At 54.0% G+C, this 15,772-nt stretch overlaps 1 protein-coding gene across 1 annotated transcript; it reads right to left on the bottom strand.

The window, feature by feature from the left end:
• Positions 1–4,796: 4,796 nt before the first annotated feature.
• LOC119097421 (IgA FC receptor) lies at positions 4,797–9,230 on the bottom strand. The gene is made up of 5 exons (XM_037220462.1): positions 9,190–9,230; positions 8,290–8,476; positions 8,003–8,236; positions 6,972–7,175; positions 4,797–4,829 (listed from the first exon to the last, which is right to left on the bottom strand). The coding sequence occupies exons 1-5, from the start codon at positions 9,228–9,230 to the stop codon at positions 4,797–4,799; spliced, it is 699 nt and encodes a 232-aa protein (XP_037076357.1).
• Positions 9,231–15,772: the final 6,542 nt, after the last annotated feature.

Genomic DNA, 15,772 nt, shown 5'->3' with positions numbered 1-15,772 from the left:
AGACATAGTCAATGAAAAAAGACAATACCATTATAAATATAACAAATAACACAACAATAAACCTATGATGAACAATATTATGATATGAAGGCATCTTTAACATGTGCGATGCATCGTGAACATGTACGATCACGTGGACCAAATCTCCGAATGTTTGGCTGGAAGATACGAGCCATATCGGTCACAGTTTGCTGGACCTCTGTAATGGGCGTGCTAGTCGGAGTTTGTGGTCATCACAATGCACACGTAAGTATGATCAGAGCGCTCCTGAAAGTGCTCTTCTGTAATTACAAATTATGTGCCCGAAACTTTTTGGCAAACCAGTATCTAAAAACAATGACACCGTTCACGCATCGAATGTCCACCTCACTAAATCTCACTTCTCTCAGGAAGTTTGTCCAATCCACAAGGGTCGGCTGGGAGAGCCCCGACTCCCTTGCGACCAGGTACAGTGGTGCCTGGGCTGCATAATAATAAACAGCCAGCACCAGCGCCTTCAAGGAGGCGTGACTGCGCTAAAAAAGAGCCTTTTCTTATTGGTAAGGTACACCGGCACCCTTGGGCGCGACAACGCCACACCACCTTGTCGGCGCAGCGGGTGGCCCTACCCTCATATGTCGCCGCTTGGCATGAGGCGCATAGCGGGGGATGTCTGGCCAGGAGGCCGATGTCCCTGTGAACGTTTGAAACTGGTCAGCAGGATTAGGGTCAGGTCAGTTCAGGTCAGTTCAGGTTTAGGTATAGTTAAGGCATATTGTAGGTATAGTTAAGAGTTGTTGGGGCGATTAATACAGCCAGTGGGGTGGGTGGTGATTTGCCCACCGATTGCTGTGGTCATCTAGTTAAAAAATAAAGTGTAAGAAAAAGTTTCATGCAAGTCCAAAACGACAACAGGTCATGAAAAGTAATATAATTTTCTAACCAGCTAGCGATGGATAGTCGTCTCATACGCAACACGATGTTACTCGGTCTGGTAAATTGAAAAGAAGGTGATAGGGAGTCTTCAGCCGAATGAAATGCTTCATTTCGGTTCGCGTGCACCTGCCCCTCAAGTCCAGAGGGCCAGAAGGGCCCTCGAAGATGTCAATTAAGGGCTCGAGGGAATGGATGGAGGTCTGAGGGCCTGCCTTGCAATGCCGGACCCTCAAATTACCAGTCTGCGCTGGCGAAGCAGAGCGCCACAGTCCGCGCTTCCCACGCTAGCAGAGGAAAAGGGCGATTCGGGTTGTAAGGAGCTGTAATCTTGCGGTACCAGAGTTGCACACATTTGGTTAGTGGGTAGTATGAAAATTGGTTACCAGCTATTGGCCTTCCGGTAGGGAGTGGCCATTTATGGGTTAAGGAATGAAGAAGAGGGAATAACGATGGGCAAAACTACACGCGCCGGAGGTCCATCCGCCTAGACTTAGCCCGCACAGGAACCTCTATCCGTGTTTGTGCGTAAACTCGGAAGGTGTCGTTAGGGGCACTTGCCAGGGGCACTTGCCCTTGAGGCACTTGTCCACTCATGGCTGATGCATCCCTCTGTTCCCAGTCAGACGGGACGTCGCGGGGATTGCCGATAAAGCGGGAATGAGGAAAGACGGACTAATTGCAGCCCATTTCCATGCGTAAGTTACATTCCCTTCATTCGGTACGGGCGGTTCAAGTTCCACTTAGTTCACGCTTGCACCGCGCCAGTGACCAGGCTTGCAGTGATAACGTATAGCAACACGTGATACAGAGCCACCAAAAATCGTTGAAAAATGAAGACACCGATTCCATCCGCTTCGACTGAGCAACGTGGCGTCATGGATCCCACCACTATGCATAATTCATCGCAAGTTGCAGGGCCTATTCGCATGGCGTATGCCATTGTGTAAGAGGGAGCCTAAGCGACACATCACGTGGCCGCGGTAGTATGATGGAAGTCGTGCTCGATCGTACACTAGCCAGATGAAAATGAAATAGCATTTGCCCGTTTACAGGGCTAGATCACAATACTAATGCGTACAGACCAGGTTTGAGAGCGTGGTCCGTCCACACACGTAATGAGTTACCATAATCGAAAACCCTCAAATTGTTCGTGCTCGTTCACTATCAACCACACATGTACGCGTGACATGAGGCCAATATTCCGCAGCCAGGGCCCATTGGCTGATAGCGGGGTAAAACGCATGTTTCTTCCTTTCGCCAAAACACGTGTCTAGCCTTGCGCGGGCGCAGTCGCGCGCCAGGAGGAAGCCGTGATGTCAGCTATTTACAAGCAAGCATACTTCATAGCAATTAAAAGTAATAACAAGCAACCAGACCAACAAACAAGACTACTCCAATGTTGTCCGTTGCAGAGCGGAGGGGCCAAGAACTGTCCATAGATAACGACGTTGAAGCATCCCTAGCACCAGGGTTGCGTTGCATTGGTAACATTTTAACGCAAAGGTAGCAAGAGATTTTGGAATTGAGTGACAACCTGCTTGAAAGTCTAGCATTTAATTTTACATCCAAGCCAAGGTCGTGCAAGGCTACTTGTTTTGTTCGGGAAGTCATTGTATGTGCAAATGAAAGAAGACATTCGGCTTCCCCCACTAATCTCAGCCAGTCTATGGTTCTGTCGAGGCTGATGAGGTGCTGAGTGCTCAGCTCGTGGGCGTTTCTTGGAAGCGGCGCCGCCATTCTCGAACTCAACGGCTTAATGACAACCGCCCAGGGCGACAATGCTGTCCGTTGTAACCGGAACATCCCTCCGTCCGTCCGTCCGTAACCGGAATGCCCTTCCGGTTGAGCGGTGTCATAGGCGAGTGTAGGATTGCATTTGGCTTCGTTCGGGACAATGTCTTTGTCAGCAGGTTTGACTAGAACAAATTCGTGGGTAACTTACCTGAATACTACGAAACGGGAAGGAGTAGAGTGTCATTTGATAATGCGTGCAGCACCCACGTTTTTGACGCTTCATCTGCCTCTGCACGTGCGCCGCGTCACGTGCAACGGGCAATGGCGCTCAATGTGGAACAGCGTGGGAAATATGGTGGCTTGAGAAGCCTGGTATGCCCGATGGTCCATGTGATGTCCTTGTGATGCATTCAAGTCGTTTTATTCCCATGCCTTTTGACGATAGCTAGATTGCAGCTAAGATGCATAACGATGATGTCACCACGGCAAGATGTGACAGTAAATTGGTGGAAACCATGATAGGAATGCGGGAGACTGGCTTTGGTTTGACATCGTTCCATGCTATAACCTGTTTGACTTTCACCGGGATGCGTTCATATTGTCCAAGGTACACAATGTCCAAAGGCACAGAATGCCTAAAGTACAGAATGTCCAATGTACAGAATGTCCAGAGTTCATAATGTCCAAGGTACAGAACGTCCAAAACGAGAAATAACTTCCAAAATGGCTCGGTGTGGAGGTGTTCATAGTGTCCAAGGTACAGATTGTCCATGGTACACAGTGTCCAAAGTACACAATGTCCAATGTACAGAATGTCCAAAGTTCATAATGTCCAGGGTACAGAATGTCCAAAGTACAGAATGTCCAAGGTACGCAATGTCCAAGGTACATAATGTCAAAAGTACAAAACATCCGAAGTACGTATTGTCCAAGGTACACAATGTCCAGTGTACACAATGTCCAGGGTACACAATGTCCAAAGTGCAGAATGCCCAATTTTGTTTCTGGGGCGGCCGTCAGGGTATGAATCTTCGCCTTTATTGGCCGTCAGCGGCGTTCCCGGAAGCCTCCGCCGCGCATATACAGCCGGCCGACGACATTACCACGGAGTGCGGTCCGCCGTCCGCCGCCGACCGTTGTCTTATGCCGTAGGCGGAATGACGTAGTGAGGTATTTGTCCAATGACAGAGCGGCTTGGGCCGGCAGCGATTACGGGGGACCCGTGCGGCGCCTCCCCCGCCCTGACAACTGCTCGGCTTTTACTGCCTGGTTATGATTAGCGCCATCTACCGAAGCATGAGAAACTACAAGTGCTTGGAAATCCCGGCACGCTATCCGGTTGTTCATTTCCAGGGTAACAGATATCCTTTCATTCCTTTTCGGCTTTGCGTCACTGCCATTCTTAGGAGAGACCTGTAGCATCCTCCCCTGCGCTCTCCACACTCTCGCTGCGCCTGTGCGAAGGCAGCCGTGGATCGGCTACTTGTCTCCTTGCTTTGCGGCTTGACGATGCTTTCCTCTGGGTCGTAAGGAAAATTTGGGTCCAGGACCAGGACGTCTGATCATACGCGACCCATGTACCGAAATTTGTGCTCCATGCCTCCGAGTTGGATCCGAAATTGTCGCAAGCTCTCTTCTTAAAACTTTCGCACTACTTCTGAGTGCCTGGCCAGAGCTGGAAGTACTGGGCACGATATACGATATGACATAATCCGGAAAATTCCAATGCGTGCCGTGCCAACAAGCCGTCCGTAGCATCTAGTGGATAACGCTCATAATTGCTGTTTGTTTTGCTGGTTTGCTTCGGATCTGCATTATTTGTACGAAAAGAATCCGGAATTTGAATTTTGAGGCACAAATCAAAGGATTTCACACCAGGTGCCACAATCCATCCCCCCCGCTTAGATCCGCATCTGGTTTTTAGTCATATATGGTTGCTGACAAAAAGTTGAAAATCGGCGCAATGTGTGCTCACCGAGCTCCGGACCCCGCTCCACTTGGAAACAATTCTGGCTGTTCGCTACCGATTTACACCTTTGACGCGCCAAGGACAAGCGGTGACCCACATCACAAAGTCAGGCAAAGGAGTATTTCCTGCGTTGTATGTCAAAAACAATCCTATACTTTCGTTGTCCGGACAAAGCATATTAATATGTCTCCTTTGGATGGAGCGCCATCGCCTGCAAACACCAACGTTGGGGGCCATGGCGCAGCAGGGGTTGAATCCGGATTCCCACAAGGACCTATAAGCGCTAATCGCATCCATTCCGCCATCGCTCCATGCATTCACAATGGGCCCCAGCATGGTCACCAAGCTGCTGTTTTACTAACACTTTTCAAAACTTCAGTGAACCAAGTGGCATCTTTACTCCATCTTATATTGGGTCTTAAGAATAATGCAGCCTTTGCACGCAGCATAAATGCTCTGCTCATCTTCTGCTCGCTAAGCCGAAATTGCTCCAGAACTTAGTAATACGTATTTAGCAAAGATGAGCACATTTCTTAGCATGACTGTTCTGTTTCTAATGCATGTAATTAATTCAACCACATGCATGCGAACTGAGAGCTGAGTCGTTCAGCAAAAACAACGTATGTAGAGGCTTGCGAATAGACACTGCAAACAACTTTGGTTTTTCTAATTAAAAAAAAAACTACGTGACATTAAAGATCGATTCATATTTTGCGAAGGGGCCGTTTTGTCTGATCTCATCTCGCGCAACTACATCCTTGATTGAGCAAGAAGTAACCGGTGATGTGCGATAGGAAAAGATCCCCGTTACTTTTTCGGTGTGATATTCTTTGCTGATAAGCGGCGTATTCCTTGAACGTGTCTTTGTGTGAAATTTCGCCGAAGCAAAAGCAGATCCAATAAGATAATTCAACTAGAACCTTGCAGCCGCATTTCTAGGGAAAGGTAAAAAAGATGTCAACTGTGATGTTATTGGAAGACATTGATGGGTATTTTTCACGACACTCAGCACTAAACCGATCGTTTAACCCCAACGTGGCAAAAAAGCGAGCACTCGTAGATTGTTAACAATGCAGGTGTGATCCCCGCACCAACATGTGTCCAGCACCGGATCTCATCAGCAGCTGTAGGTGCTGACCCTGCGTTGTTGTGTCGTTCGTGTCAATAGCAAGTTGCGAGCACACCTGGGTTAGGGATCATGCACTTGTCATTACACTGCGTGCATATCGTGTTTCCTCCAGTGGTATTATGCTCAGAAACAACGGTGACTGGCCTACGTTCCCTTTCCCCATTGCATTGCGCTTCGCAAAGTGACAGCACTCTCCCTGCCTCTTCTGGTTTCCTCACATCTCCGCTCTCTGACGTAGTAGCGAATATCAATAGCCATGCACGTTTTCCAACTATATTTTTTTTTAAAGCGTTGCAACACTGCGACAACATTCGCCCGCGTTTACAAAAAAGAACTCTCTGGGAGGCTCCCAGAAGTGGCCTCGGCAGAATGGGCACCTGGCCCGCCCTCCGGGCGCCCGCGCCTGGATCGCTCGCAGGCATCGCAGGCAGCCGTAGGCATGCAGGCAGCGTCTGACCTCGCCCCGGCGGGCCTGGTTATCCCACGGCTGCAGGCATATCTGGCATTCCTATGGGGGGGAGGGGTTTAGGGGAACAACACATCAGCATTCATTGTCTACCATGTTTGAAATTCTTCACTTGCTGCGTTGAAATGAAACAAGTACAGAATTTCGCATTATCACCATTTGTGTGCGTTTTGACTCGATGAGCATATGCTATTATTTACGTGCAGCTGAAGGGGTCTGCATCCCAGCGCAGCAGACACTTCTCGACCATTACGTTGCCTGCCAATAGTTTTGTTTTTGTCAGCAACGGTTCGCTGCTTTTATGCATCCCCATTGATTTCTTATGTCAAAATATCTGTCGACGCTACATTATTGAAATTGCTTTGGTACTTATGTTATCCTGGAGTCACAGCGGTTCTTCTTCAAGCGAACCTCGTTTTTTTTTTGTTAAAATAGGGATCACTTCCAGCATTTGAAGTGTATCGAAACAAATGGTTTATGTGCGTCATCGGAAGCCAATATAGCACGATTTCGTACAGCGCGGATTTAACAAACAAACTATGAGTGTTCTACGACAGACAACTTCGCTTAAACTTACTGGTCTGGGCTGGTTCAACAGGCCATCGTGGCCTCTAGCTGGGGGGGGGGGGGGGGGGGGGCGGCGGCTCCGGGAGCAGCTCTGGTGGCTGGGGCGGCTCCTGGGGCTCCGATGGCTCCGGCGGCTCCAGCAGTTCCAGCGGCCGGGGCGGCTCCGGCGGCTCGGGAAGCTCCGGGGACACCAGCTGCTCTGGTGGGTGGTCCGGCTCCGTGGCCTCCGGCGGCTTGGGCGGCCCCGGCGGCTCTGGGCCGTTCGGGGGCTTGGGCGACTCCGGCAGCTCCGTGGCCTCCGGCGGCTTGGGCGGCTCGGGCGGCTCCAGATGGCCCTGGGGCTTGGGTAGCTCCGGCGGCTCCATGGCATCCAGTGGCTTGGGCGGCTCCCACGGCTCTGGACGGTCCGGCGGTCGTTGGGTTCGGGCGGCCTGGGCTTCCGGGCAGCTCCGGGCAGCTACCTATAATAATGCCACCACCAACCTCCAAAAAGCGACTGACAGACAGACTTGAGCACCGAGCGCGTACGTTTGGCACTTTCGCAAAAGTTAAAAGCGAGGACATTTTAATGTCTTGTGTTGGAATCTCTCTGTTCACCAAGTTTTTAGTCCCTGGGTCCATGCTTCCGTGCCTTGGATGTCTTCAAGTCAAATCTATTACAAGCAAATGACAGTATCCCAAACGACATCATAAACTGTTAACTACAGTATCGCGGCGCACATGGTCACAGTGCGGCAGTGTCGCAAGGCACCGCCACAAACTACTCATTAGGCGGGGCGCGCACGGCCACCGTCCCGTCACATCAGCGCTCGTCTGCGTCATGCCCCAGACGGCAGAGGCGGGTGACAGGCCGCCTGTATTGCCCGGTGGGTGTCGTCACGTCCACAACGCGAACCCGGCCGTCTGCGTCAGGAAGCACGCGGGCCACTCGTCCCACTGGCCAGTGCCCACGGGGCACGTTATCGTCCGCCGACAGCACGAGTTCGCCGACCTTGATGTCGGCCGTGTCTCTGCACCACTTCGCTGTCATGGTCAGCGTAGGAAGATACTCCCGCCACCAGCGCCGCCAGAAGTGATCTAGCAGCACCTGTGTGTGCTTCCAGCGCCGTCGGCGGCACAGGTCACCATCCTCGAACACGCCAGGAGGCAGCTGAGGAGAAGCCCTTCCGATGAGGAAGTGGTTCGGCGTTAGTGGCTGATAGTCGTCGGGATCGGTGCTGACGTGCGTCAGCGGTCGGCCGTTGAGGAAAGCCTCGGCTTCGGTAACCACCGTCCGAAGCGTCTCGTCATCCACAACCCTGTCGCCCAGCACGGCCGACAGGGCACGTTTGGCTGAGCGCACCAGACGCTCGAACACGCCGCCGAAGTGGGGCGCGGCCGTAGGGTTGAACTTCCACTCCACGCTTTCTTGTGACAGCGTGTCAGCCATCTTGGCGTGGTTCCACCGCTGCAGCGACTGGCGCAGCTCGCGCTCACCGGCTCGGAGGTTGTCCCGTTGTCCGAGCAAACCAGCTTGGTCTTGCCGCGTCTCGCCATCATGCGTCTCATCGTCATGATGAGTGAGTCGGTGTCCAGCGAGTGAGCCAGCTCGATGTGGACTGCTCGAATGGACAGGCAGGTGAACAGACAGCCATATCCCTTCTCCCTTTTACGCTGTCTCTTCACCGCCAAGGGTGCGAGGAAGTCCACGCCCACTCTAGCGAACGATGGGGCCGGGTTACCCACGCGGAAGGCTGACAGGTCGCCCATCAATGGTGGCATTGCCCGAGCTGACCGTTTACGACACACCACGCAGGCGCGGGTGTATCGCTTTACGGCCGCCCGGCCACAGATGACCCAGAACTGCTGCCGGATGTGAGTCAGGACGTGTTCAGCGCCCGCGTGTGCTAGCTTCTTGTGATGGTCGGTGACGATCAGCCGTGTGGCGTCTTCCTTCGCAGGTAGTGTTACCTGATGCTTGGCTTCGTAGTCGAGCTGGAAATGACGCAGTCGCCCTCCGACTCTCAGCAGGCCGCTCGAGTCCATGAAGGGCGCTAGCTGGTGGAGATGGCTGCCGGTTGGTAGCCGTTTTCCTTGTTGCAGAGCGGCGATTTCGGGGCCAAACTGCTCTGCCTGGGCGTTGCGGAGCCAGACGAGACAGCGTCACGCAGCTCGTGAACGGTCAGTGGCCCCGATCGTCGATCCGTCTTGGCACGGCTGTTGTGGGCGAAGCGGTGCATCCATGATGTCACGCGCAGCAGCCTCAGCCACGATGGGTACCGGCTGGCGTTTATGGTCGGCGCTGCCGGAACAGTGACGCACGCTGTCACCTTCATTTCGGCCGCCTCCTCGTCTCCGGGGCGGGCTTTCAGGCAGGCAGGCGCGGCTGGCCAGTCGTCGGGGCAGCGGCACAGGAGACCGGTTTCGTACCGATCGCCGGCCCGCTTGGTGGTACTGTCCAGGATGGACATCGCTCTTTGGTCCGCTTCTGAGTGCAGCTGTGCTTTCTCGTACCTTGTACCGAAGGCCTCTGTCGTCCAGACATGCTTAACCTGGTTTTGAAGGTCCAGAAGAGCACTCCTTTCATCACTGACTCGGACGTGGTGCACACGCTTATCGCCTAGTGCGTGCATCGACCGCCGCGGCATGCAGCCGGTCACAGTCCAGCCGAGCAGAGTCCTCACCGCGCTCGGCGTCCTTGGTTGCCCTTCTACTACCTCCCACGGCACTATCAGTTCGAGCATGTCTGTGCCCAGCAGCACTTTCACCGGGCCGCGGGTCATAATCGGAATGTCGAGCTCGGTGAGATGGGGCCAGCTGTTTTTCTCGACTGACCAGTCCATTGAATGATTCGATACATTCAGAGTAGGCGTCGTTTGAGCGTCTCGGATAACGTGCCTGTTGTCGCCGAAGTCGACTAAGAAACTTACACGCTGGGCTAAGAAACTTACACGCCGTGATTGGAGCCGCTCACTTCCGTTTAGGGTACTCAGGACCAGCCCGTCCGAGGGCCCCGAGATACCGAGCCGGTCACAGAGGTCGTCGGTCACCAGCGTGACCTGGCTCCAGAGATCCAGGAGAGCGTGGGTCGTGTGACTCCCCGAGGGACCGTGCACGGTGATGGGCACTACTTGTAGTAGAACCTGGCTGCGTGGCTCAGTCGCCGCTGTGCCGACGTGTTTAGCGTCTGTAGCCGGCGGCGAGCTGTCAATCTTATTGCGCCGTGGGAACACTCGCATGCCATTGTGGAGCAGCGTGTGATGCCGTCTCCCACAGCGCTCGGCTTCGCATCTCTTGTCTCGCGGGCAGCTGGCGCTGATGTGACCGCAATACAGGCAGTTAAAGCAGAGTCCGCTTCTGCCGACAAATTCTGCCCTCTCGCTCACCGTCAACGCCAGGAATGCGTCACAGCACTGTATGTTGTGTGTACCTTGGCACATGGCTCACGCGTCACGTCCCGCGGCCGCCGGCGGGTTAATGGTCGCAATCTTCCGCGATTTTACGACCGTTACAGCTGACGCTGTAGCGAACACTCGCCTCGGTCGGCCTTCTGGGGTGTTGCCCTCGACTTAAGGTGACGGCTTGTGGCTCGCCTGTGTCGATGCCACACGGCCAGCAGCGACATGCCGACGCAGCCACCCGTCGAGGTCGATTAGAGTGGGGCAAGTGATGCCGTTCTCCGCGACATGCTCTCCCCATCTCCATGTCAGACTGGCAGGAAGTTTGCCGGCCAAAGCTGTGACGTTTGTGGCGGCGGCGAGGTCTGGTTCGTACTGCAGACACTGCAGGACGCTCACTGCAGTGCGCAGGTCTCGTGACAACTCGGTCAGAGCAGACAGTTCACCATCTCTGACCGGTTGTGCCGAGAGGAGCTTTTTCATAGTTGCGTATATCACACGCGCTGGGTCGCCAAATTCCTCTTCTGGCTCAAACAGGGCTGCGCCGTAGAGGCTGGCGTCACAGAGCATTCCACGTACCGCCTCTCTTGCCGGCCCGGTCAGGTGTGCTTGCAGATGCGTCAGCCTCTCAACGTCTGTGAGGTCGGCACGGTCGCGCACCAGCGCCTTGAACAGGGCGACCCATCTCGGCCATTCGAGAGCGGAGCTGCTGAACTTATCCAACGTTATCCGCGGCAGATGGGGATTCGCCTGTCTCGCAGCACCGGTCGGGCGCTGCAGCAGAGGTGCCGGTCCAGGCGGGACATTGGCAGGCTCTGCACTGGCTAGTCGCACGTTCGGTTGCAGCTGGGAGAGCCAATCCCTGATGCGTGCGGCCGAGACGTCCGACTGTGGTTGCTCACGCAGCTGCACAGGCGGCTTAGCTGCAGTTGCCAATGGGCCTCTGACGAATGACGCAGCGTCGCCGGCGTGCAGAGATCCACGCTCCTCCTGCTCCGGCAGCTCCAGCTCCAGCTGGCGGCGCTCCGCTTCATCCTTCAGCTCCCGCTGCCTTTGCCTCTGCCTGTCGCCGCGCCAGCTCCGCCTGTTGCCGCGCCAGCTCCGCCTCTGTCTCCGCCTGTTGCCACGCCAGCTCCGCCTTAACTGCCACCGCGCGCTGCCCCTGTTCCGCCTGGAGCTTGCTCAACGCAGATCGGCGGTGAGCTTCGATGAGGCGAGAGGAGGCTGTGTTGGCACTTGCCTCACTCCGGGTGCGGTAGGACATCCTGCTTCGTTTTGATCTTGCATCACCATCTTGTCCTGACCGGTTGTCAGACATCACTGATTACACTGCGTTTCGTCGTCACTGAACACTGTAATCCGTTCAACAGTTCACTTACATCCGGCCCGGAGGACCAGAATGTTCGTGCGAAAGAGTTCGTTAGTATTCCGGAGGATCATCGACTTGATTAAAAAACAGACGTTGAAAATGAAGAGTTTCTATTAGCCAAATACTTGCGAGGCAAATGTAAGAGAGAGCTTGCTTGGAAGGGCGGTGTCGCACACTCCGAGGTTGTCGTCGTCGTCGTCGTCGTCTCAACGACAACGCTGACGCGGCTCGCGTCGAGCCACGCCGTCGGAGCCTGAACGTGGACTGCTCGGCAGGGACCGTGCGTCCCCGCCCGCGTGTCCCCATAAACCCACGTGGCCCACATACGGGTTCCAGATCGTGGGACCCAATCGGCAGAGGAGCCGCTCACATCGTCGCAGAGACGCCGCCGCCGCGCCCGCAGCGACGGCCCGTTTGCTCGCTAACAACATGATTCCGTACACTGTTGGCAGGATGCAGATCAAGGGTGGGGAGCATCCAGGATGCCATAGGGACGGGTGACCACAACTGAAATATTTCATTGGCATCTGAATTTAGCACATCGCAAGCGCGTTTTTGGCGTGGCGTGAAGCATGACTGTTTCTGAATCATGTTATACGTGTCTCCCAGCAATTTTCTGTTGGTATTTCGTTGACTTACATAGCAATAAAGCAACAAGGACACACACACACACACACACACACACACACACACACACACACACACACACACACACACACACACACACACACACACACACATATATATATATATATATATATATATATATATATATATATATATATATATGTATATATACGTATATTAAATCCAAAGATGCTCCATATATACCAAGGGTATACACCCATGAGGCAAACGACACAGGTGGCATTTTCCGGATGACAAACGTATGTGTTCCGTTGGAAATGCCAGAAGGTCCCAGACTTGGTATGTAAATATGGCTCATGCGCCGGCTCGACGCTGTATCCGCCAGCCTGACGCCAGCATTAACCTCAGACACCGAAATACTTTTATAATAATTCACAACGACCAGTTGGCTGTATGCCCCAATCGGGAGAAGAACGCGGAAAATGACAAAAATGGGTTAAGATTGGAGCTGCCACACGAGATACAGCTTCACAGTCCATATTCCCGCCGTAACTTTTATGAAACTCATTCATAGCGCGTTCGTTAAAACAATGCATGCCAGTTATGTATCCAAATCTTTCTCGTCCCGCACAAAATATAACGCAAAACGCCCTCGCATACAACAATTACTAAACGTCAATGGAGACAGGGGCGGATCTAGCCTGGAGTTTTTTCGGGGGGAGGGGGGCAACCGTTCGTCGCCAGCTGGCTGGTGTGGGATCCGAGGCCCAGTGCACTTATCAAACACGATGTTTGCGTCGAGTATGACTAAGCCGCGTCAACATGCCTTTTGTTTTCATATTCAAATCGCTGCCAACTTTCCTTCAGCAAGTTGTTTTCCGAAACATAAAAAATGTTTGATACCGCACCATCAAAGTTAGAAAGACGGTAACAAGAGGTAACTTTTATGAAGTTCTGGGAATATTTTTTTTTTGGGGGGGGGGCAAAACATACTCTCAGAGTTTTTGGGGGGCCATGGCCCCGTGGCCGCCCCCCCCCCCCCCCCCCAGGATCCGCCTATGAATGAAGACCGCTTCGCTGGCAAGCCCGGGCACAAAATACACAATTAAGGCTAATCAGGTATCATACAGAGCACGTAGCCTTTGGCACAAGTCGTCCCCGAACTATGGCGATCTGTATTGTCACGTATCAATCCGGCATACCGAGCATCCTAACTACAACGACCATGCCATGCCAGATCGGAGTCCCACGGAGCTAGCTCTGCCATCTGGTCAAAGTCGTGTTCACATTGTCAGCTTGATTTGCAAGCCCTTTTGTCGAACGACGGCGACCCGCCGGCGTTCAACAGCATCACTTCTGCATTGGGCAGTGTCTAGCGACGGCGCCCCTGTGCTTGGTGACAGCCGCCCGTCGGCAGGGGAAGGCTGTCAACTAGCGCCCTGTGCCGGCTTCTACTCTGGACGGCAACAGCAGCCGGCGCGTAACAGCGGCGCTCTTGCAACGGAGGGACAATTGCTAATCTCAGGGTCTTCCTTCCCTGAACGGCATCAGTCAAACATGATGATGCCATACTACATGCAAAACATATCAGGGCTAGGATGTACTGAACTGAGGGCTGGACTGGGCCGGGGGCTGGACTGAACTTGGGGCTGGACTACACTGAGCTGGAGCAGGATGGGCTGGACAGGTCAGGACAGATCAGATCAAGTCAGGATGTGATATGGTCTGTGATATGCAGAGCTAGGCAAAATGGGGTTGACAGGGGATGTGACCAAGGCTGGTTGGAGCATCGAACACGAAGTGGTCTGACCACAGATCAAATCACGTCCTACATGTCCAACACAGCCCCAGGCCTAGCCGCCGTCCCGGCCCCGATTCTGAACCGAACCTGACCCTGCCCAGGTCCCGGTCGTCGTCGCGGTCGCGATCCTACTCCTGGCCCTGGCACCGGCCCCGGCCCCCTCCCAGCCCGGCCCGGCCCGCCCCGCCCTACCTCGCCCCGCCCTACCACGACCCGACTCGATCCGATCCGACCCGATCCGATCCGATCCGATCCGATCCGACCCAATTTAATCAAATCCTACCTGATCCGATACGATCTGATCCGAACCGATCCGATCCGATCCGACGTGGTCTGGGCCTTTCCTCGGCCCTGCTCCAGTCCGCTCTCGGTCCAGACGTACGGTTACTGTGACAGTCCCGGTTATGTTTCGGGCGCCGGGCCGGCCCAACCAAGTAAGACAGACCACGCTAAGCCGGGCCAAGCCAACCGAAGTCCAGCCAAGCCCATCCCGTGGGCCCGAGCTGATCAGTGACGGCAAGCAGGTCGAGCGCTCGGCGGCGCTGATGATGCAGCAGTTCGAGCAGGCGGCGCGACGGGAGGACCGGCTGACCTTCACGCTGGAACGGGTGCTTGCTAGCCAGAAGCGACCGCCAGCCGCAGCCGAGAGCAGGAGCGGAGCTCTTAAAGTGTAACAACCCCGGCTAGCTTCACAAAACTGAACATAACATATCAGTCATAATTTGGTGTGTTCATTTTAGCTGGAAGCAACTAGCACAAGCCACACTGAAATTTGGCATAATTTGCGGCGCGGTTTTTAACGTCCTGCTTCTTTCTATCGCTAGAAGCCAGGGGAGAAGCCAGACTGGACGTTGGGGAGGCAAGTGACTCACTCAAGAATGCATATCGACGCCCGTGACCATTGTGGATAAATGAAGTTGCAAAATCCGCAGACAAAATTCTTATCTGTGGCCACCGCTGCTGGCTGTGCTGCGGCTTGACCCATTGATGAATCGGATTCACTCCCCGCGATAGGCCTGGGTTGTTGACTGCTGACGTGCCTGGTCAAAACTGGCCAGGCTTAGCGAACGATCCTCCGAAGCGGGGCATTCATCATCCGCTGCGACACTGATCAATTAGTTTTGTATTAGCTCCATGCAAAGATTCGCACTTCCACAGCTTGATTCAGCAGCCGGCGTGTTCCGGACAAATTGGAATTTACTTGGTTTTCTTTTTTTGTAAACCAGTCCCCTGTCGTGTGTCTCCTTAAAGTTATGCCTTATTTAGTTCAGCTCTGTCGGCCTGTCCTTTCCGGTCCCTTCCGACTGGTGGCTGGTTCCCGGATGGTGGACGCCGCGCCGAGGTCCTGCCACCGGTCGGAAGGGATCGGGGTAGTTCATGACCGAGCGACGCCAGGGAAAGGACGTGCGTGCCCCCTCCCTTGCCCGATCAGACAACATGAAGTTATGGCCAGCAGTAAGCACGTGCGGGGGTTCAGCTTAGTCAAGAGGTCCCGACAGGGGAAACAATTGTGTTGCTAACTGAACATCCGGCCTCGTGTCACTATGGGACCTCGCGTCTTTCTTCGTTTAACCAGATATCCTTACTGCACATGTATTGACGTTTTGACCCTGCACGTAGATACGACACAATTGGATGAAGGTGTATACCTGCACAGCGCGTGCGTGGAGCGGCGCTGTGCCCTTTCGGGCCGCCGATCCACGTCTGCCTTCACATAAGCGCATCGAGAGTGCGGAAAGCGCGGGGCGGCACACTACAGGCCTCCCTACATAATGCCAGTGACGCGGAGTCGAAAAGGAAATGAACGGTATCTGTTACCCCGGGAATGAACAACCGGACTACATGCCGGGCTTTCTG

The sequence above is a fragment of the Pollicipes pollicipes genome, unplaced genomic scaffold (assembly GCF_011947565.3).
Source record: "Pollicipes pollicipes isolate AB1234 unplaced genomic scaffold, Ppol_2.1 Scaffold_4295;HRSCAF=5057_pilon_pilon_pilon, whole genome shotgun sequence".
In the NCBI taxonomy this organism is placed as follows: domain Eukaryota; kingdom Metazoa; phylum Arthropoda; class Thecostraca; order Pollicipedomorpha; family Pollicipedidae; genus Pollicipes; species Pollicipes pollicipes.
This window is presented reverse-complemented; position numbering and strand designations above follow the sequence as displayed.

Excerpts from the sequence above, each read along its gene's own strand:
- LOC119097421 (XM_037220462.1), bottom strand. The coding sequence starts at position 9,230 with ATGTCCATCCTGGACAGTACCACCAAGCGGGCCGGCGATCG. Across the intron at positions 8,477-9,189 it reads ACCAAGCGGGCCGGCGATCG|AGTGGGCGTGGACTTCCTCG; the intron begins GTACGAAACCGG and ends ATCGTTCGCTAG. Across the intron at positions 7,176-8,002 it reads ACGGCCGACCGCTGACGCAC|CCGTGGGAGCCGCCCAAGCC; the intron begins GTCAGCACCGAT and ends GACCGTCCAGAG.